At 36.5% G+C, this 22,462-nt stretch overlaps 1 protein-coding gene across 1 annotated transcript in view; it reads left to right on the top strand.

Annotated features, from left to right (window-relative positions):
- Positions 1–1,551: 1,551 nt before the first annotated feature.
- TBC1D8B (TBC1 domain family, member 8B (with GRAM domain)) overlaps positions 1,552–22,462 on the top strand; it is a 67,396-nt gene continuing 46,485 nt past the window's right edge. The window contains exons 1-5 of the mRNA XM_011970459.1: positions 1,552–1,840; positions 15,102–15,212; positions 17,335–17,453; positions 18,437–18,662; positions 19,691–19,931. Of these exons, the coding sequence (XP_011825849.1) occupies positions 1,711–1,840; positions 15,102–15,212; positions 17,335–17,453; positions 18,437–18,662; positions 19,691–19,931 (827 nt within the window). The 5' untranslated portion in view covers positions 1,552–1,710. The remainder of the gene's footprint in view (positions 1,841–15,101; positions 15,213–17,334; positions 17,454–18,436; positions 18,663–19,690; positions 19,932–22,462) is intronic.

The raw sequence follows: 22,462 nt of genomic DNA, 5'->3' as shown, positions 1-22,462 counted from the left end.
GAAAAACCATCCAGTTCTGGATAGCCTTTGACACACTGTAACCTTTAAGGTTATTGGAAAAGAATGTGGTTTGATGGGGAAGGAAGTAAAAAGAGGAAGGAAAAGTAAAAAGAATGGAAGACATCTCTCAACGTTTGTTACATTTACTGATCTTTCTCCAGGAAGAGAAGAAGAAATTACCTCCCTTAGTACACATTCAAATTGCGAAGACTTTTCCCAAAGATACATTACAGTCTGGACTCCGAAAGGATTATCTCTTTCCAAACTGTCCAGATAGCTGCCTTGGGACTACTTACTGCCATTTAGTAGAAGAGAATCCCAGATTGCCCCTTTTCTCATTCACAAGAAAAATCCCTGCTTGGAGCACACGCCTGTCTCACTCGAGATGGCTCACATCTTGGAAGGTTACACCAGAGACGCTCCTCCAGGGCAGAGTTCCTTGGCTTGGCATCTGCGTGTGCCCCACCCCATTTTTTTTTTTTTTTTTTTTTCCACATGGCTTTGAGGCTGTGTTCTCAAAACAGCTTGCCAAGAGCCCCTTGCTTATACATTGCCTCCCAACTCCTTCCTCCCTCTAAACTTGTTTTCACTTTTAGTGCACTCTTTAATTCCGGTGGACTTAGTTATTGCAATAAATAAAAACATCTCTCAAATATTTCCTCACAGCGATATCATGCAAATTACTGACCTCATTCACCTTAGTGTTCAAACCGCTGCGCGTCATTGCCAAGATACAAAGAGGTAAAGGTTGCTCCCAAAGGGATTTTTTTTTCTTAAGAGTTTAAGAAAGAAAAAAAAATGCTCATAAATTGTTTACGTTCCAAAATAGGAAGTTGGACAAGAGATTTTCTGTGGTTCATTACAGTAGTTTAATAAGCAGATAGGGGCGACAGTGAAGGAAAAGAGGGGTGCACGGAGTGAAGAAAATGCGTGGCTTCTGGAAATGTTATGTTCTTCCTATACAACCAAAAAGAGCTTAATCTAGGCATGAATTTTGGATTTAGAGAAGGAATTGTATCACTGACTGTGTGACCTTGGATAAGTTCCCTCACCCGACAGTGCTTTCCTTTATTAATGTGCAAAGCGGGGACGAATGTCTACTTCGCAAGACTGTTGTGAGGATTACGTGAGATCGCCTGAGTTTATTGTGAGAACTCATTAAGTGTTAGTTGTTGCTACTGCTGCTTCCTGGAATGAGCCGATATTCCAAAATTCCAGAAACTTTGTTTTCTACAGTTTAATGCCTTCGGCTGTAAAACGATAAAAAGAAACAACACCTTTACACCTGGAACTCACTTATTTGAACCAAAAAAACGCTTTAAACTTCAGATAGGTAAAACACACTTAACTGGTGGCTAGGACCCGCTTTGAAAGCACCCCCACCCATTCTCACCCCAGTGTATTGTGGGAAGCGTAGTCCCATGTTCCAGTTGCGTGAGCACAGAAAAGCGCGTAGGAAACTACAACTCCCAAGAGGTAAAGAAGCGGGACTATTTCCCAGTCTGGCGGTAGCGCTGTGGGAGGGAATTGGCAATCTCTATGCCTACGTGGGAGAGAAGGGAGGGTTGGGGGAAGTGTGGAAAACCTGAACCTGAGCTGCTGTCGCCTGAGGAAGATTTGGTAGGCGGAGAAGCAGACGGGAAGAGACGGGTTGAGGGTGAGGCGAGGAGGGCATCTAGGTCACTGCTCCCGGGGGGCACAAAGTTCGCGATGTGGCTGAAGCCTGAGGAAGTGCTTCTGAAAAATGCGCTGAAGCTGTGGCTGATGGAAAGGTCCAACGACTACTTCGTGCTGCAGCGGCGTCGGGGCTACGGGGAGGAAGGCGGAGGGGGGCTCACAGGTAAGCTGTGGCCACCCTACCTGCCTCTGGGCTGTCTTCGCTGTTACTTAAAAGGTGGCGAGGACAACAGTTACTCGTACCGGTTTCCCGATCCTAAATCGTGGGCGGAGGGACTGGGGTTCTTTTCCCGACACCACCTTTCCGCCACCACCTCCAAGTCCTGAGAATGTCTCACTGGACGACGAGTTGCTCTTTGGTTGGGACAGGTGAAGGGAGGAGCGCGGTTCTTTCTGAGGCCAAGGAAGAAACGGGCACCTACCTTGTCGCTTCCCATGGGGGGAGGGGTCTGATGACGAGTGTTAGACCTAGACAGGTCGCATTTAGGCTGGTGACAGGGGCCAGTTCGCAGTTGTGAACTTAACTTTTCTCACAGAACCCATACTGATCATCAGCACCCTGGGGAGTTTAAGTGTATGGGGGATGGGATGGAGTGGGGACGCGGGGATGGTGCGGAGAAAGGGAGGCGCCCCATCACATCCTGAGAAGTAGACATCAAAAGAAAGATTAGGGAGGAGGGAGAACTGGAGTCAGGGGAGGTGGAGGGGTAGGCTCAGAATTGCTGACCTCTCCCAATTTAGCATCTTTTACTTTGTCTCCAAGTTTTAAATCTTTGGGATTCCCTCTCAAAGTCTGTTAACAATGTCGTAATAAATTCATCTCTTGAATGTCTGGTGCTGCCCCTTCATTCAAAGCTGTGATTGTAAGCCAGACGGTAAGAGTTTAACTCTTCCTGTCTAACCCACCCTGACCCCAATTCTTAAAAACTGTTTTTTTGGCCAAATATTTAAAGTTTCCAAAGAATGTTATTTTGAGACCACTCATCTTGGGTAGGGACATTTAAAGTTTTGGACGTTGGGAAAACAAGAGCTCTTTTTCTAATCAATCTCTAATTTGGTATTGTGACCTTGAAGTGGTGGACCAGGCAGCGTGATGTAATGGAAAGAGGGAAGAGTCCTTTCCTTCCAAGAGTCCCCAAAAGATGGGACTGCATTTTAGTCCCATCCTACTCTCTTACTTGTTGGATGACATTCCTCAAATTCTTTCATTTACTCAACCTTAAGCACCTACTGTGTGCCACAAGGTTCACAAGATTCAGTTCCTTGGCTTTGCAGTGCTTATAATCTGGATAAGAAGGGTGGGATGGGCTAAGGGAAAAAGAAGACCAACTAGTAAACTAGGCAAGTTATAATTCATGGAGGAGATGACCTTGCTTTTTCTCTCTTGGAAAATGGTGCCTGTCTCACAAAGTTGAGAGGATAAAACGAAAAATAATGGCAACAAATCAATGTATGTCGTTAAGATGGTGATAAACGTATGCTGTTATTTCGTTTTCAAGCCACTCCCAGGGTGCAAAGAATTCTGAGGTTCTACAGGACATTTTTTAAAATTTTGCTAGACCTATTAATCTTACCCAACTTCTAAAAAGGCCCTCTTGAAGATATGGCAACAAAAATTGCCCTGTTAAATGTGACATTTTGTCATTTTCTAATTTTTAAAAATTACAAATGCTATTTTACAGAAGAGTCTTTCCATTTAGTAGATTCAGATATTTTTCAGATCAAAATTTTAGAATCGATGTTCATAATTACCCAGTGACATAAATTATTCTCTTGAGTCCATTGAGAATAGTTTAGGAAATATTTAAAATATATTTCAGCCTGGGCACAGTGGTTTAGGCCTGTAATTCCAGCACTTTGGGAGGCTGAGGCAGGTGGATCGCTTGAGACCAGGAGTTCAAGACCAGCCTGGACAACATGACAAAACCCATCTCTACAAAAAAGACTAAAATTAGCCGGCCATGTGGCCCCAGCTACTGGAGAGACGAAAGTGAGGGGATGGCTTGAGCCTGGGAGATCAAGGCTACAGGGCCACTGCACTCCAGCCTGGACAACAGAGGGAGACTCTTTTCAAAAAAAAAAAAAAATAGATTTTATATCCTGTGTTACAGCCTCAGGAATAGTCTTATAATTTATTTTTGTTCCTCATAATAAAACTGTGCTCCTTTAAGTAGGTAAATCAAATTCTTGAAAATGTAATCACTGTAATGTAGTATTACATGGTTTTTAAACTTGTTGCAAGTTTCCTTTAAACAAGCACTCCTTGTTTTCTGTGTTTGATTTTTTCATTTGACATGCTTTTTTTTTTTTTTTTTTTTTTTTTTGAGGCAGGGTCTCTCACTCTGTCGCCCAGGCTGGAGGGCAGTGATAGAGACGTGATTATAGCTCACAGCAGCGTGGAACTCCTAGGCTCAAGTGATCTTCCCACCTCAGCCTCTGGGGTAGCTAGGACTTCAGGTACAAGCCACTAAACCTGGGTAATTTAATTTTTTTTTTTTTTTAAGAGACAGGCTGTGTTGCCCAGGCACCGTCTTGAGCTCCTGGCCTTAGGATCCTCCCACCTTGGTCTCCCAAATGACTGGGATTGGGATTACAGGAATGAGCCACCTCACCCAGCTTGACATGCTTTCTTCTTAAAGCGTGGACCAACTGCACCAGTTTACCTCTATCCTGCCCACTCCATTTACTAGTTCCCATAGTCTAGAATAAGAGGAATTTGTCTGAAGAAATAAACTAAGATTTCTACCACATATATATGTTGTGACTAGTGATATCCCCATTCATTTAGTGGTCAGTTTATATCTCTTCATGATTATTTTACCTGTGGTATTGACAAGGTGCTTGAAATTACCACATGAGAGCTACCACTGTAATTCCATGTAAATTAAACAAAATGGATCAGAAAGGAACAAAGAGGTGCTTTTAAGGTTCATTTGGTTCTTTTTTGTCCAGAGCAAAAGTGTGTGCTGATTTTCCTGACTGCTCAATTACAGTATTCTTACTTAAAATCATGAAGCCAAAAGCTTTGTTGTGCTTTACCACAAATCCACATTTGGATTAGCTCTCACAGGAGCTTAACTGTGTGCCAGCATAAGTTTGCCTCTGTCCATTTTGTTTGCTAAAATCCAGTGTTACGTGCTATCCCTTTAAAAGATTAGTTTGCATTTTGTTTAATGAAGAAATGATAATGATCATCTAGAAATGTTAATGGTTATACTTTAAGATTTCATTTCTTTGCCATATGATAATTGGCGGTAATCACCAGCAATGTAGTGACTTTAAGTGTGGACTTGATAAAGTTAGTTGACTCCATTTTTTTTCTAATAATGGAATAGCAGCCACAGAGAACCCAAGGATTATTAAAACAAGAGATGAGTTTTGAAGTTAGAATTCTGAGGTACCTCTTTTAAATTTTTGAAATACTTCTAGTGGATATCTGATAGATTACTGACCATTTGCCTAACTTTATCTTACTTAATTGTTCTGGCTCACAGCAGGATGGAATATCTTGTGGAAATTTTTGTGATACATAAGCTGTTTTATAGATAAAGCGATTTTCCTTCATTTAGAGAATTAATTTACTCTTCTGGATTTTACGGTCCCCTTATGTTATCTCTTGCTCCTCCCAGCTAATAATGACTCTTCTGTGGCACCTACATTTAGCACCTGGTTTTATAGAGTTAAAACTAACTTATGAATATTTGTCTTATTAAGCACAAATCAATTTGCTTTGCTTGGCAGATGGGAACTACTACATGAATGGAGCTATGGGGCTACGTTCTACTAAGTACTCTAGTATATGGGATTTAGGAAGGTCTGCCAATCAGGAAGCCTTCATATAGGTAGTTTTTAAAGAGTATTTTACTTTTCAATTTTCCATATCTGAATAGTGTAAGCAGGTTCTTGGGTGTTAGATTGATAAGCTCCCTCAGTAGACCTTTTTTGTGTGGTATAGAACAAAGCTAGGAAGTAAAACTTATTAAAATGGAGAATTTTTAGATATTCTGTTTATTTCCCTTTTCGTCTTGGTACCATTACTTTGAAATTAAATCATCTGTAAAAACCAGAATATGATAATGTTTGAAATAAGCTTTTCATTTTATATTTACATAGACTTCGCAAATCACTGTATAAACAATTTGTCATAAACACATACATAATAAACAATAAGGTAGCCTTATAAAAACCTCTTAATGACCATCCCTTGAAAATATAAAGCTTCTTTCCCCTATTTCCTTACCCCAGACTCAAGGAGTCCAACTCTGAAAATGTTCGCCTTAGATATTTATTAGCAAAATATCCCTGCATTTCATGATAACAAATTTTGGCCTTCTAAGTACCTGTTTACTGAGACGAAGGTGCCCAAATGGTAAGCATGACATTTCATTTAAGGTAAGGAAAGATCTACCGCCCGCCATACACACACACACACACACACACACACACACACACATACACAAAATTAATAAGTTAACATTTTGGCTTATTAAAAAGAAGATCCCATGGGGCAACCCCTAGAGGGGACAGATCACGCTATGTGCTCCCATCCCTTTCTGGAACATCTTGGTCCCTGTGAAATCAAGTTAAAAATTACTTTTAAAGACCTCTGAATGAGAAAGAGCAACTTTGTAGGAGGTTTTGAGTAATGAAGGATGATCAGTGTTACCCCTCACCTTTTTTTAAAAAAGTAGTGGAAAGATTATTGACTGCATACCTAAGTAGAAAACTAATATTTGCTACCAAGTAGATTTCATTCTAATGAAAAAAAAAAAAAAGACTGAAAAGTCATGACATTGACCATCCTTTATATCTCAAAATCTCCTGCAAGGCTGCCCTTTCTTATTCAAAAGGTCTTTAAAGGTAATTTTTTACTTGATTTCAGAGAACAAAATGTTCCAGGGAGGGAGAGGAATACAGTGTGATTTGCCCTCCCTAGGTATTGTCCTATGGGATTAAAAAATAAAAATAAAAAATAAATAAACCAGGCTGGGCATGGTGGCTCACGCCCGTAATCCCAATACTTTGGAAGGCCAAGGCAGGTGGATCATTTGAGGTCAGGAGTTTGAAACCAACCTGGCCAACATGTTGAAACCCTGTTCCTACTAAAAATATAAAAATTAGCCGGGTTTGGTGGTGGGTGCCTGTAGTCCCAGCTACTGGTGAGGCTAAGGCAGGAGAATCACTTGAACCCAGGAGGTGGAGGCTGCAGTGAGCCAAGATGGTGCTGTTGCACTCCAGCCTGGGTGACACAGAGAGACTGCATCTCCAAAATAATAATAATAAAAAATAAATAAACCAACTACAAGCCAACATCCACAAATATATGAATATACCACCAAGTTCAGTGATTCCACTTGCCCTGTTAACCCTGCTTCTTTTATCTTCCTTGATTTGTTGATAGTTTTATGTCTCTATTCAGCTATAATTATTTTATAAAGGCTTAGTTTCCTCATCTGTAAAATGGGGATAAAACTTGTCTTCTCTACCTCACAGCATTTTTTATGTGAGTCAAATGAGTTTTGAAACTTGTGAGCAACTATACAAATACTTGACATTTATCTATTAATGAAAGAGAGAGATGTTAAAATGCCATTTTCTGGGCCTGAAGACCAAAGGGGGCTATATATTTATGCCCTTTTCCCTAGTAATTACTTTCCCCATGTTGAATATATAAATTGATTTGGAGTGGTAACATGGATTATATCTGATATGCAATGATGTCACTACAGAAACAAAACACTGATAGTTACTAATTGAAGAATTTGGGCATGATAGTGATTATGCATTTATGGTTTATAATCAGAATAATGTACAATAATTAGAATAACTTATCAGGACATCATTTCCTTTTGATGTCTCATCGCCCAAAACCTAGAAGTTCTCAAACAGTGCTTCCACAGATATCAGCATCACTTGTCTTGCTGAGTGGTGATAAAGAGTACATATAACACCGGTTACCTTAGTGGTATTTTTCAAAACAATACTTAAAAAAGAAATAATTATTCAACTAGTGAAAACTCATGCTGTTTGTGAACAATTGTGGAAGGCTTATGGCTATAAGGTAAGCTAAAAATAAAAAATAAAAAGCAGTCAGGCGTGGTGGTGCACACCTGTAGTCCCAGCTACTTAGGAGGCTGGAGTGGGGTGGAGGATTGCTTGAGTCCAGGAGTTTGAGGCCAGCCTAGGCAATATAGTGAGATAAAAAATATTTTAAAAAGTAAAAGGCATAACAATGTTTGCCACATTGCTCTACAGCTATGACAGATTTTATATTGCCTTTATGATAGAACGTTTGCCCAGTTTTCCACCTTTTGCTACTGCTATGTAACCACAAAAGGTAAGAGTAAATCCTAAATGTGATGGTATACAATACTTTAATTCAGCAGATATTTACTGAGTGCCTTTTAAAAACCAAGCACTGTTTTAAGTGCTGGAGATAAAGCAATGAAAAAAAAAAAAACAAAGTCCCTACTCTCATGGGGCTAATACTGTGCAGTTGGGGGAGGCAAATAAACAAATAATATATTATATGACTGGTGCTGATAAGCAATATGAAGAAAAATAAAGTAAGGTATCATGATAGAGAGGGGAGGAGATTGGTATATTAGAGAAACTGGTCTGGGAAGGCCTTTTAGGGTGACCTATGAGCAGAGACTGGTGGTACTGGAGTATATGAGCCAAACAAGTATTTGGGAACAGAGTGAATACATATAATTTTTTCTAGGAATTTTTCTGTGAAGGGAAACAGAGAAATAGGGTGGTAGCTGGCCCTTGTCGTGGGTGTTGAGTATACAATGGTGACTAAGACAGGAATAGTTCTGGCCGGGTGCAGTGGCTCACGCCTGTAATCCCAGCGCTTTGGGAGACCGAGGCAGGTGGATCACCTGAGGTCAGGAGTTCGAGACCAGCCTGGCCAACATGGTGAAACCCCATCTCTACAAAAAATACAAAAATTAGCTGGGCATGGTGGCACGCACCTGTAATCCCAGTTACTTGGGAGGCTGAGGCAGGAGAATGGTTTGAACCCAGGAGATGGAGGTTGCAGTGAGTCAAGATCACGCCACTGTACTCCAGCCTTGGTGACAAGAGTGAGACTCCATCTCAAAAAAATAAAATAAAATAAAAGAAGACAGAAATAGTTCCAACCCTTACAGAGTTTATAATGTGATGGGTCAGACAGTTGATAAATATGTAAGCAAACAAATACAATTGCTAGTGTAGTCAGTAGTAATAACAGCCTTGTTCTGTTGGCTTAGAAATCTCCATAATGCAGGGAAACCCCCAAAGCAATTTTCCAAGGCCAGCTGTCTTGTAAAGTATGCTTATCTGAAGTCCTATTAAAGATACAAATATTTCCTAAAAGCAGTGATTAATAATAGGTGGTGTACTGGTGGCAAAGTTCCAGTGTGGCATCTGTGAAGCATCTTGCCAAAAACCAGTTTGGGGTGTTTTCAAATTAAATCATCTATCTATGAGCACTAACAATATCTGAGAGGTGGTTTGGTAGAAGTGGGGGTGGGATGTTCTAAGTGGAAAGAATAATGTGATAGTGCAAAAGCAAAAGATAACAGTTGTTGGGGACACAGCAAATATTCTAGATTCATTTACGTGGAGTTGAAAATATGAGACTTAATATATAATGCACTTAGTGACTAGAAAAAGGTTATTGAAGAGCAATGTCTTAATCTATACCAGAGGAAAACCTGAGATAGAGAATTAAAGGCACCTAAGAATTAAACCTTTGTTTTTTGTGTCCACTGTTCTTTCAGTGGACATAAAATAGCCTATGTATAACAAAAATTTCCACAAGACATTCCATCCTGCTGTGAGCCAGAACAATTAAGTAAGATAAAATTAGGCAAATAGTCAGTAATCTATCAGATATCCACTAGAAGTGTTTCAACTCATAAGCCAAATAAATTAACATTTTGGCTTATTAAAAAGAAAATAACATAGGGCAACCCCTAGAGAGGGCAGATCACACTGTGTGCTGCCCTCCCTCCCTGGAACATCTTGGTGCCTGTGAAATCAAGTAAAAAATTACTTTTAAACATCTCTGAATGAGAAAGGGCAACCTTGTAGGAGGTTTTGAAAAATGAAGGATGATCAGTGTTAACCCCTCCCCCCTTTTTTGGTAGCAGTAGAAAGATTATTGACTGCATACCTAAGTAGAAAACGAATATTTCCTGTCAAGTATATTTCATTCTAATGGGGGGAAAAAAAATGACTGAAAAGTCATGACATTGGCCATACTTTATTTCTCAAAATCTCTTACAAGGCTGCCCTTTCTTGTGCAAAGAGATCTTTAAAGGTAATTTTTTGCTTGATTTCAGAGAATAAAATGTTCCAGGGAGGGAGGGAGAGGAATACACAGTGCGACTTGCCCCTTTTTTTCCCCTCCCTTACTACACTATAAAGAAGTGAAGTTTTAAAACAAGGTATAGGGCCGGGCATGGTGGCCCATGCCTGTAATCTCAGCACTTTGGGAGGCCAAGGCAGGAGAATTGCTTGAGCCCAGGAGTTGGAGACCAGTCTCAGCCACATAGTAAGACCTTATGTCTACAAAACATAAACAAAATTAGCAGGACATGGTGGTGTGTGCCTGTAGTCCCAGCTATATGGAAGGCTGGGGTGGTGGGAGATTGTTTCAGCCAGGGATGTGGAGGCTCCAGCGAGCTGAGATTGCATCACTACATTCCAGGCAGGGCGACAGAATGAGACCTTGTCTCAAAATAAACACATAAAATGAGGTGTAATCACATTTTCTGATTATTATTATAGTATTAGTTGCTCTCTTGTTTTAAACTAACCAAAATGATGGGCCTGGTTTAGTTCTTCTAAATAATGTTTAAAAGTACTACACTGTATACCAGTTTATTCATTTGCTATCATACTTGCTTTCTGCTTTGTACCTAGAAATTCAGGTGTTGCAATTTCTTTGCTTTTCTGAGGGTTACTCTTTTTGTGCATTGGTGCATAGGTCTTGAAGAGTAAGAAGTGGCTGTAAATATAGTACCAATTCTCATATTTTTCTGTGTCTCAATCTTTAGAAATGTAGCTGGGTTTGATTAATAATTCATCTATTCTTTTTTTCCCACAAGGCATTGTAATCTGTTGTTTGTTATATCAATTGCTTCCCTAAAAAATTCTAAATCCTTTAATGAAAAAAGGATTTCAGTTAGGGAAGGAAATGAGAGTGTGTGTGTGTGTGTGTGTGTGTATATATATATTCAGTTTTCAAGTAACTGCCTTTAAAAGAATTCAGGGAGAGGGAAAACAGGACCAAAGAAGAATTATTTTTATTAACTGTTTTCCAAAGCTCTTAATATAAAGTTGGCAGCTTTCAAAATGCCAGCTGTGGCTATTGAATTATTCCAAAATAAGCATTCATAGTGTCATTTTAAGGACTTAGATCTGGTAGCAAAGTAATAGAATCAGGAAAATCCACAAACTTTATTGAGCACACTACCTTCTCTTATTTGAATATATTTCCTACTAAGTGTATTGGCAGTTTACTAATTAGTTTATTAACATATAATGAAGCTAAGTTCAGTAAAGGTGTACTTGTTTGACTTTGTAAGCATGACAACTTATGACAAGATAAAGAATCCACTGTAAGGTTCCAGTAATCATTACCATGGAAAAAATTATAATTGAACATTTTACTTAGAATGGAAATAAATCTTGTTTGTAATTAGGAAGTTCATTACATGACTCTTCTGCAGCTAGAGCAGTATTCACTTACACAGTGCCCTCAATCCAGTTTACAAACAGAAAGAGCCACTTGTCAAACTAAAGGACACTTTAGTTTGTGTACTAAACTAGCACATTGATAATGAGTACCATTTTCAAGCTGTGACTGTTTTACTGGTCTTTCCTCTGGCACTCAGCCCATTGCCCTGTTTATCATTACCATTGACCTAATGCAAAAAAAGAAATGTTTATAAAATTTGCAGGTGTCTAAATATTGGAAGGGGCAATTAATGCCATAGATCAGTGTTCTCAATATTGGCCACATGTTAGATTCAAATGAGGACCTTTTATTTTTATTTATTTATTTATTCATTCATTCATTCATTCATTCATTCATTTACTTTTGAGATGAGTCTCACTCTGTTGCCCAGGAGGGAGTGCAGTGCACAATCTTGGCTCACTCCAAGTGGCACAACCTCCGCCTCCCAGCTTCAAGTGACTTTCCTACCTCAACCTTCTGAGTAGCTGGGATTACAGGCACCCGCCACCACGCCCAGCTAATTTTTGTATTTTTAATAGAGACAGGGCTTCACCATATTGGTCAGGCTGGTCTCAAACTCCTGACCTCAGGTGATTCACCCGCCTCGGCCTCCCAAAGTGCTGGGATTACAGGCATGAGTCACCAAGCTCGGCCTCTGAGGACCTTTTAAAATAAACTAAAAGATACTGGATTATTCATGGATGAAATGATACAAGTCTAGAATTTACTTTAAAATATTCCAGGAGGGAGTATTTAGAACCCAGAAATTGGTACATATTAATTTCTGAATGACTTGCAGGGACTTGATGATGATTACAGCTTAATGAGCTGGAAGAGTTCCCCAAGTGACTACAAATGTAGTCTAGCACTAGCTTCCAAATTATTTGTTGCATAGTTTTATACTAACTGCCTGATTTCATACTTACAAAAACTGAGCAATTTTCTTTCTACATAGTACAAGGCGCTTATAATCTTGTGAACATTTCTGCTGCCAAATGTGACCTTTCTTGCCAGTGATTTTGACTACTCTTCTCACATCCACATAGCCACCGTTAATCTTTAAACAGTATCTTCAAAAAGATAGTTATCTTTTATCTTTATCTGTTATCTGCTAAAGCTATCCTGTATTCAATAAAGTGCATTCATTTGAAATTGTAATTCCTTTATTTTGACAAATTTGACAAGTTATGTTTATTTATATATACACACACTTATGTACTTAATTCTGTTTTTCAATATAGAGATAGCTCTTTTGGTTGTCTTTTGCAAGTACTCTTTTATCCTTTTTTTGAGTATTTTCACATTCCTAGCTTCAAATTGAAAACGTTCTCCTCTTCTCCATTTCCTGAGTAATTTTAATCACATAGTTCTGAAGACACCATCTGCATATTTTAGCTCTACTTTTCTTCCTTTATACTTTACGAAATCTCCAATTTCTCATAGTCACTATTTCAATGCTAAAAGTGATAGAATTATTTTCCCTTTTATCCCCAAACCTATCAGTAATTCCCTCCTCATTAGTTGAAGCATAATTATTTCCTGTTTCCCTCATCCTCATTCCCATTGTCTTTTCCCCAATACTTTCTCTTTCATAATATTTGTCAGTTTTCTCATTTCTATTTTTTAAAAACTTCAGTTCATACCCTAACTTTTTTTCATATCAGATAATTTCTTACCTCTATAATCTGCACATACTGCCATTGCCAAAATCTTCTTTCTTGAACTTTGCCCTCACTATCAAAATCCTCTGAAAATTGCTAATTGATACTAGGCTGCATTTGTGACCCCTATTTTTACTTTTTATCAATTCCTGTATCTACTCTTCTACCCTTTCCTTTCAGCTAAGCCAAATTTCTCTTTATGTCTTTGTCTTATCTCCTGTTCTTCTAATTTACCTCCTTCCATGCATGTAACTTCCTAACATGATAGGAAGTGATGTGAGGCAGATGTGAGCATCTGCCAACCTATCTGTATTCTCATTCAAACCTTGCTTAAAATCTTAATTCTTTTTAAGTGGATAAAAATAGGAAGAGAGCCAAAAGCCTGGTTTATAATTGATTTAAATTTTTCTTAAAAATCTGTATTCTAAATTAAAGGCAAATGCCTCATAAAGCAAAACCAACACTCAACCAATCAGAGCTTCCAGAAAAGGAAGGTAAATTTTTATATTTCAGCCATCCCATTGTTATAGTTAAATCAACAAACTATATCCTTATTGTGCAGCAATATGTTGAAAGTTATGGATATAAACACAGAGATAGAAGACATGGTTATTTTCCTCAGAGGACAAATAATCTGGATAAAGAGGCAAAAATTATATACATGAAGCTCTTAGAAAGTAGTTATAATAACCAGCCTAATATATACTAGGTTGTGTAGTACAGGTTGAACATCACTAATCTGAAAATGAAAAATCTGAAATATTCCAAAATCCAAAACATTGATTGCTGACATGATGCCGCAAATGGGAAATTTCCACACCTGACCTCATGTGACAGGTTGCAGTCAAAATGCAGTCAAAACTCGTGCATAAAATTATTTAAAATATTGTATAAAATTATCTTCTGGCTATATGTATAAGGTATATATGAAACAAATAAGTTTCGTGTTCAGACCTGGGTCTCATCCCCAAGATATCTTGGTATGTGTACGCACTTAATCCAAAACCTGAAAAAATCTGAAATCTGAAACACTTCTGGTCCCAAGCATTTCATATAAGGGATACTCAACCTGTATAGATCTAAGTCCTATGAATATTCAGAGAAAAGGGAAATTATTATTGCTTGGGATTGCCAGTGAGGATTTCACAGGGGAAGTGGGTCTTGAAGAAAACGTAGGATTCAGATTAGCTGGACTGGGCTAGACGACTCTCATTAGGATTTCTTTTTTTTTTTCTTCATTAGCATTTCTAGGTAAAATGATAATTGCTTAGCAAAGACCCTATGGGAGAAATTAGCTGGTTGTTTAAGAAAACAGTGAACTTTGTTCTAGGAAATATAATTAGATTATTAAACTGGAACTAATTGATCAAGAGCCTTGAATTCCTAATTGAGGAATTAAGAATTGTTGAAAAGAAAATCCCTGTACAGAAGCATTTTATTTAATCAAGGTTTTATCTTGTTTAAATATCTAAGATTTTCTTAAATAATAATAGTGTTAGCTAATATTGGGTGTTTTACTGTGTGCTAAGCATTGCTCTAAGTGCGTTAAATGTAACAACTCATTTAATCTTTACAAAAGCCCTTTGTAGTAAGATCTGTTTTAACCTTATTTTACAAATGAGGATGCAGAAAGGGTAAGTACTTTAACTTGCTCAAGTTGACACAAGCAAGTGACAGAGCCAGAATTTAAATCCAGTTAGTCTATAGTACTAGATTCTACATTCTTATCTAATATAACATACAACCTTATGAATGAGATACCTAAGTGCTGCAGATACATTTTGAGATTTGGACAATTGAAGCTGACTTAACTCTTTTGTTGAAAGATAATTTTCTCAGATACTACTCACATTGGCATACTGTAATCTCTCTTTATCCCAAATATATTTTTTCTTTAAGAAAAACCACTATAAGGACTCTTTGGACTAGAAAAGTTTTAAAATAAATTTATTAGCTTGTTATATGAAGTGATACAGATTTGATTTATCTCTTGTAAAGTCCTTATTTCAACAATCTTCCTATTACAACAGGGCTTCTGGTTGGGACTCTTGATTCAGTCTTAGACTCTACTGCTAAAGTAGCTCCATTTCGCATCCTACACCAGACGCCAGATTCTCAAGTTTACTTGTCAATTGCATGTGGTGAGTATGATTTTTAAAACATAATTCAAATTAAATAAGGGTACTACAAAGCTGAGTATTCATATTTATTTATACTCTGTAGTTGCTTTGAGATTTAAAAACAAATTAAATGTGTAACTTTACTTTGAGAGAATAGCAAGACCTTTGTTTATTTTTAAAGGATATGGGTTATTAAGTTTTTTTTTTTTTTAATACATTGGTGTGAGGGACCTGAAGCATGTGGTCTAGCAGGGCTGATTCTGAACAGATGTTGGTCAGTGTTACTGCTACATAGCTCCTTTCTTCAACTTCTGCTTTATCTAACTACTGGGAAGATGGGAACTTCTCCATGAAATAAATTGTTTCATTACTAATAACTCCAATGAGAAGAATCTGAAGTTATCTGTGAACCCAAAACATAAAGGTTGACTCCTAAGGAAGTATAAGCCTGGAAAATTAAACCTTTTTTATTCACTCCCACCTTCTCAGAAAAAGCATCATATCCTTGAAATATGAAGGAGTGTCTTACAGTTAATGCTACATATTCATTCATGCCAGGGTGGTTCAGATGCTTCAACATATATATTATGGGTAGAAAAGGAATTAGGATAATACTTTCTAATAAAGCAAGTCAAAATAAATTTTTAAAAAGCTGCATTGACAGTTTCTTACTTCCTTTTATGATGCAATTATAATGTTGGTCTAAATTAGAATCCCAGATTTCTAGCCCTTTTGCTATTGAAAAACTGCCTTTCTTCTTATCCCCCTCTCTTCTAAAGTAGATATATTATACTTTTTAAAACAGAACAAAAGCACATGAGTTTCTGGAACATTCATATGTGTGAACATACAGCATACAATTAGTTTTTTAGGATGTGTGGCTTGTTTTTTATATTTCCCCCTAAATTTATTTTAGTGTTGCCAGTGAGTCTTTCCTCCTGGCCCTCTTAAATTGAATGTCGTTTAACCTAAATGAGGTTGACATTGTACCTGCTGACATCACAAGAATTCTGTAACCTCAACTCTAAATCTAGTTAGTAAAAATTATTTTTTTTTGAAAAAAAAAAGGCCTTTCTACTTAAAAAAAAAAAAAAGGATGATTGTATAACTTATTTCCCCAAATTAACCTGATGCAGAAATAGTGTAATTACCTACTAATGAAGCTTCCTTATACCAAAAGAATCAAACTTAAGGCCTTAACATTTCCCCCATGGCTTTTATTTGTGGTTCATTAAAGACAGTTATTACTCTTGGTATGGTGACTTAGTAACATGAATGAAATTCTGATTGAATTGTAGGAAATAGACCATTTGCAATGTCAACAAATTTTTTAATATGCCAGTCTCCATATATTATAAAATATACTAAAAAGTCAGCATATTTATTTTGAATATTTATATAATACACAGTGCTGAGAAGACTTTAATGGTATGTGAGTGATAGGAGGAGATTGATAAATACTGAAATATTCTTCAAGCCAAAGCAACTAGGGCTAATAATGTTTAACTTCACCCTCTGCAAACCTCTTAATGCTGATTCAGCGGGTCACATGGATTTAACCTTGCTACAGAATTTTTAACCTCCTTTATGACATTTCTATAAGTTTACTAGGTCTTTTGATGAATGGGGTGGCTCTGAGCAAAGGTTTCATGGCTTCTGAAATAAGTACAGTGGTCACAGTTGAGATCTACATTTACTTAGCATGCATAGGACTGTCACATACATGCTGTTTTCAGCCACACATATTATAGACACAGTACTAACTGCATTATTTGTAGACCAAGGATTGAATTGTGCATTATGTATTTTCTGGTACTCTACATATTTTCTTAAAAGATACTGGTTATTCTTTAGGCACCAGTTACTAGCATCTTGTTTTCAGAATTTTATATATTTTCTCATGAGCTGGATTTACTTTACTCCCCTTTCATTAAATGTTTTATTCTTTCTATTTATGAGAAATACTGTTCATGCCCACATACAGGGATAAAGTAGAGAATAAATGTAATTATTTTACTCCTTTATGACCGTCAATTTTTAAAGTGAAAATGTTATTTCTTTTTAAACTAAGCTTTTAAATAACAAGAGCAGTTTTGTTGTGGAGTTTTCCTTGAGTGTTTTATTTTCTTGTGTTATTAATCAGGAGCCAACAGAGAAGAAATAACCAAGCATTGGGATTGGTTGGAACAAAATATTATGAAGACCTTATCTGTATTTGATTCAAATGAAGATATTACTAATTTTGTACAAGGAAAAATAAGAGTAAGTGGCATGGATATAGCTCGTAGATGGAGTACCAAAATCTTTGACTCTCGTATATGAGGATCAAAGTTTGCATGGAAGGTCATTGTTTCACTGGCAGCTTTCAGGATTGGTAGAAACAAACATATGAATTTCAGAATCAGTGTGCTAAAGAAAACTGTAAAGTCTTTTAGCACAGGGGAAGATTGATAGATATTGAAATATTCTCTAAAACATACTGGTTATTCTTTAGGTACCAATTACTGACATATTGTTTTCGGAATTTTATATATTTTCTGATGAGCTGGATTTACAATTTCCCCTTTCATTAAATGTTTGTCTTTGGCGCCCTTGTGAGTACTCTTAGGGGCATTTTTATTTCAATATCTCTTGAGTTTTGAGTTGAATAAACCATTTGTTCATTCAAACAAATATATTTAGCACCTGTATTTGTAGTAGCTCCTTGTGAGGCATTCAGAAAAAAACCTAAGTACACAACTGAAGAAAATATGCTTACCTCTGTCCTAAGGGAATTATCTATATACATACATATGACATGTGTACCTATATAGATATATACAGTCATCCCTCGGTATCCATGGGGATTGGTTCTGGCCCCTGCTGTAGATACCAAAATTCACAGATGCTCAAGTCTCCTAATATAAAAGGGCAGAGTATTGGCATATAACCTATGCACATCTGCCTATATACGTAAAGTCATCTCTAGACTACTCATTCCTAATACAATGCCTATGCATCACTTCATTTGAGTGAACTCTGCATAGTCCTCGGTGCATGGCAAATTCAAGTTTCGCTTTTTGGAACTTTGTAGAATTTTTTTCCCAAATATTTTCAATACCTGGCTGGTTGAATCCATAGGTCAAGAACCCGTGGATATGGAGGGATGACTGTACAGTTGTATTCAATCAACTATTTGAATGTATGAAATATATTTTTGTTGGTAAGTGATGATGAATTTTCGGAAAATATTTTGTCTCCTTTAGGGATTAATTGCTGAAGAGGGAAAACATTGTTTTGCAAAAGAAGATGATCCTGAGAAATTTCGAGAAGCCCTTTTGAAATTTGAAAAATGTTTTGGTTTACCAGAGAAGGAGAAGTTAGTGACCTATTATTCATGCAGTTATTGGAAAGGACGGGTTCCTTGTCAGGGCTGGCTTTATCTTAGCACCAACTTTCTGAGCTTCTATTCTTTTTTGTTGGGATCAGAAAGTAAGTGGTTTCTATTGCTTACTATGGCCTTGAATTTGCTGTCTGACCTATCAACTCTAATGATGTTAGGTTGTAAATAAAATAATAGGATTGATATTAAAGGTAATTAAACTGTATAATAAAAGTTTATTTCATCTAGGGAAAGAACACTTTTAAGACTGGTTGCTTAACATAAAACCTTTAGAAGTATGTATAGAATGCCTTGCATATCGTGGGAATGAGTCAGTATTAAATGATGATGATGATCTGGCATATGACTGCTTTAAATTCCTTGTTATAAACTACCTACTTGCTTTAGTCTGTGTTTTAATCTGTTTTAAACACACAGTTTAAATATAGTGGCCATAGTACCTAATGACCCACATCTCACTTTGTAGCCACAAAGAAGAATCAAAAAGTACTATTTATAGCATACATACAAACAGCTTTTACATTGGTAGTTATACAATTATGTAATTCTATAAATAAATAGATTTAAATATCAAATCAGAATCATTTTTTAAAAATTATTTAAAATTAAATTGGGCACAGTGACTCATGCCTATAATCCTAGCACTTTGGGAGGCCAAGGCAGGAGGGTCACTTGAGCCCAGGAGTTCAAGATGAACCTGGGCAATATAGTGAGACCCTGTCTCTACAAAACAAAAAAAAATCTAAATTAGCTGGGCATGGTGGCACATGCCTGTAGTCCCAGCTACTCGGGGGGGACTACTTGGGATGTGAGGATCACTCGAGCCTGGGAGGTCAAGGCTGCAGTGAGCCATGATCACATCAACTCACTCCAGTCTGAGCAGCAGAGGGAGACTCTATCTCAAAAGAAATTTTTTAAAATTAGATCTCTTCCTGGAATCACCAATTCTTGCATGTTCATGTTGATGCTTCAAATTTTTAACTAATCTGGAACTCTAAACTATTTTAGCTGTTTATAGTATTTTTCAAGGGGTTAACTATTGTTTCAGAAGACCTGATTAATAAACATAAATCAGTATGAGAGTTTAATCATACCTGCTTATACCTCTTATTTGCAGTAAAACTCATTATCTCCTGGGATGAAGTCTCAAAACTTGAAAAGACTTCAAATGTCATACTGACAGAGAGTATTCACGTGTGTTCCCAAGGAGAGAATCACTACTTTTCAATGTTTTTGCACATTAACCAAACATACCTTCTTATGGAACAGCTGGCAAACTATGCCATTAGAAGACTTTTTGATAAGGAAACATTTGATAATGACCCAGTCCTTTATAATCCTCTACAGATCACCAAAAGGTATTCAAAGCTTAATTTTTACTTTTCAAAGTATTGTTTGACCATAAGAATGATAGTATTGCTTACCATTAAAAGTTAACTCTTCTATGTTATATGACAGAGGTTTTTTTGGAGTTGATTGTGGGTGTGTGTGTGTTTGTGAGTTTATTCATATGCATTGCATAAATACTACCCTTCTCTCCATGAAATTTAATTGTAAGAAATAATAAAAGTTAGGTTTGAAAATTATTTCTTGAGATTCAGATAGGACTTGCCCTGGAATGCTTTTAGAAATGCAGAGATTTTTGTGTGTGTTTAGTCTAACTCTAAATTTCTCTATGAATAGTCTAGACAGTTTGGGTCTGAAATTGTTAAACATGTTATTTATTTTTTAAAATAACTTATAGAAAACTTTTTTTTAAATGAAGAGGCAAGTTCGTGGAGTCAGTGGAGCATGGACTTTAGAATGAAAGTAGAACAACCCTTAGATAAGTCATATCTCTCAGGACCTCAGTTTCCTCATCTGTCATTTCTATCTCAGAGGGCACTTATGAGAAATGAGCATGATATGTGTGAAAGCACTTTGTAAAATATAAAATATGAGGTAAATGTTAATCATTATTAGTGCCTCCCTTCAGAAGTACTTGTCTGACAGCTGTTTGCCATTATATTTGGTTTGTTGAAACTGACCAGATATCTTTTATCCTGCTGAACATTCTAAACAGTTGACTAAAATGAGCATGCCAAAGGGGAAAAGGAGAGGAGAGGATCCAGAAATAGCTAGTGAAAGCAGCTTCTGGCAAGGAGGATGACGGTATAGACTATATGGGAAAGTATAAGAGGAACCTAAGCCGCAGTCCTATGGCTAGACCAGAACAAGTGACCTAGAAGGTTGTATGATCACTACACAGCCCTGATTGGGTACAGTTGTTCCTCTTGCCTGTTCCTAAACCATTCCTAAAATTCATATACATAAGGATTTGTTTGTGAACCTCCCTGCTTTTCTGGAAATTAGATCAACAAGGTAAATTTTTTACACTTCATTACCAAAATTAGGTCTCAGTACACATGATTTATAAATAGAATTCTATAAGGATTAAGAATCCTGTTTGTATTATGTTATAGGTGGGCATCTGTTTTTGTATTTCATTCCTTGATTGGCAACCATAAACATAAACTGTTTTGCCATTTTATTTCCATTAAAATATAGTCTAAAAGACTATCAATGAGTTATTCATCACCAAATCTGTATTTAATTAAGATATAATAAATCCATTTTTGTCTGTGTGCATTTTTAGGAGAGCCCATTGAAAATTGTATATATCCACATCTTTTTTCCTAGTAAGTTAAAAAGAACAGTAATGTATTGGGACTTAGTCTCCAAATGGCTTTTTTATAAAATGGAATATCTTTATTGCTCTGCTTATTGTTTTTACAAATATATATTACTTTTATAGTTTAAACAATACAGAAGCACAGTAATGATAGTTAAATTTAGTGTATATCCTTCTAGGCTTTTTAATGCATGAATTTAAAAATATTTGCAAAAATAGGTCTGAACATCACACATTGTTCTACAATCTGCTTTTTTTCTCCTCTTATATCATGGACATCTTCCCATTCACATAAGTGGACTTTATTTTATTTAAATAAGAGTGAACCCACCAAATTACAGTTCATTTGTTTTATCAGCTTTCCCAGGTTGAAAAAAATACCATTTAACTGAGGTAAAAATTAACAGGATTGTGGTTTTCTGTTCATGTTTATCAGAAGTACTTTGAAAGACATGATGAACTACCACATATTTAAATAGTATATGCAGGAAGAATGAATTTAGTTTTAGCGCTGTTGGATTTGAATTAGAACTTGCATTATTTACTTATTATCCCAGATGGCATTGATACTTAATGCAATTGTTTTGTGTCCCTAGAAAAATTATACTATTTAAAGCAATTGCTTTTTACACAAAGGCTACATTTGTCTATCAGTTGATAAGTCCTCTGTATTTACTGACACCTATCCTGTGTCCAACATAGTGCAAGCAGTATTATTTTATCATACTTCTACTTTAGATTTTTTAAAACATTCAATTAAAATTTTACTTCACTTAATTTTTAATACTGTCTTTAATAGACTACTCTTTCCCTATAAATTTTTATGCCACAAATTTTCATTATTTTATTTTACTTGAACTGGGTAACTCGCTTGATTTTCTAGTAACCAGATAGGAACATTGTTGTCTTCCAGGATTGGTTTTAACCATAGTCACATATTATGCCTATATGATAATATAATAATAGTCTTCTAGCAAATCACCCCTTAGAGATAGTTTGAAGACCTACATGATCTCTAACTTTTGTGCATTTTAATCTACTTATAAAATGAAATTGGAAGAAAAGAACAAACAAAAGGAGTTTGCAAGGAATCAGTGTATTTTTTTCTATTTCAGAATTTGTTGAAAAACACAGCATTTTTAGTGTTTAATCTGTGTGCTTCACAGTGTATGTAGATTAGTCAATACAGGCATATGTACACCTTAGAATTCATTTCTG

Source organism: Mandrillus leucophaeus, unplaced genomic scaffold, assembly GCF_000951045.1.
Source record: "Mandrillus leucophaeus isolate KB7577 unplaced genomic scaffold, Mleu.le_1.0 Scaffold949, whole genome shotgun sequence".
Taxonomy (NCBI): domain Eukaryota; kingdom Metazoa; phylum Chordata; class Mammalia; order Primates; family Cercopithecidae; genus Mandrillus; species Mandrillus leucophaeus.
This window is presented reverse-complemented; position numbering and strand designations above follow the sequence as displayed.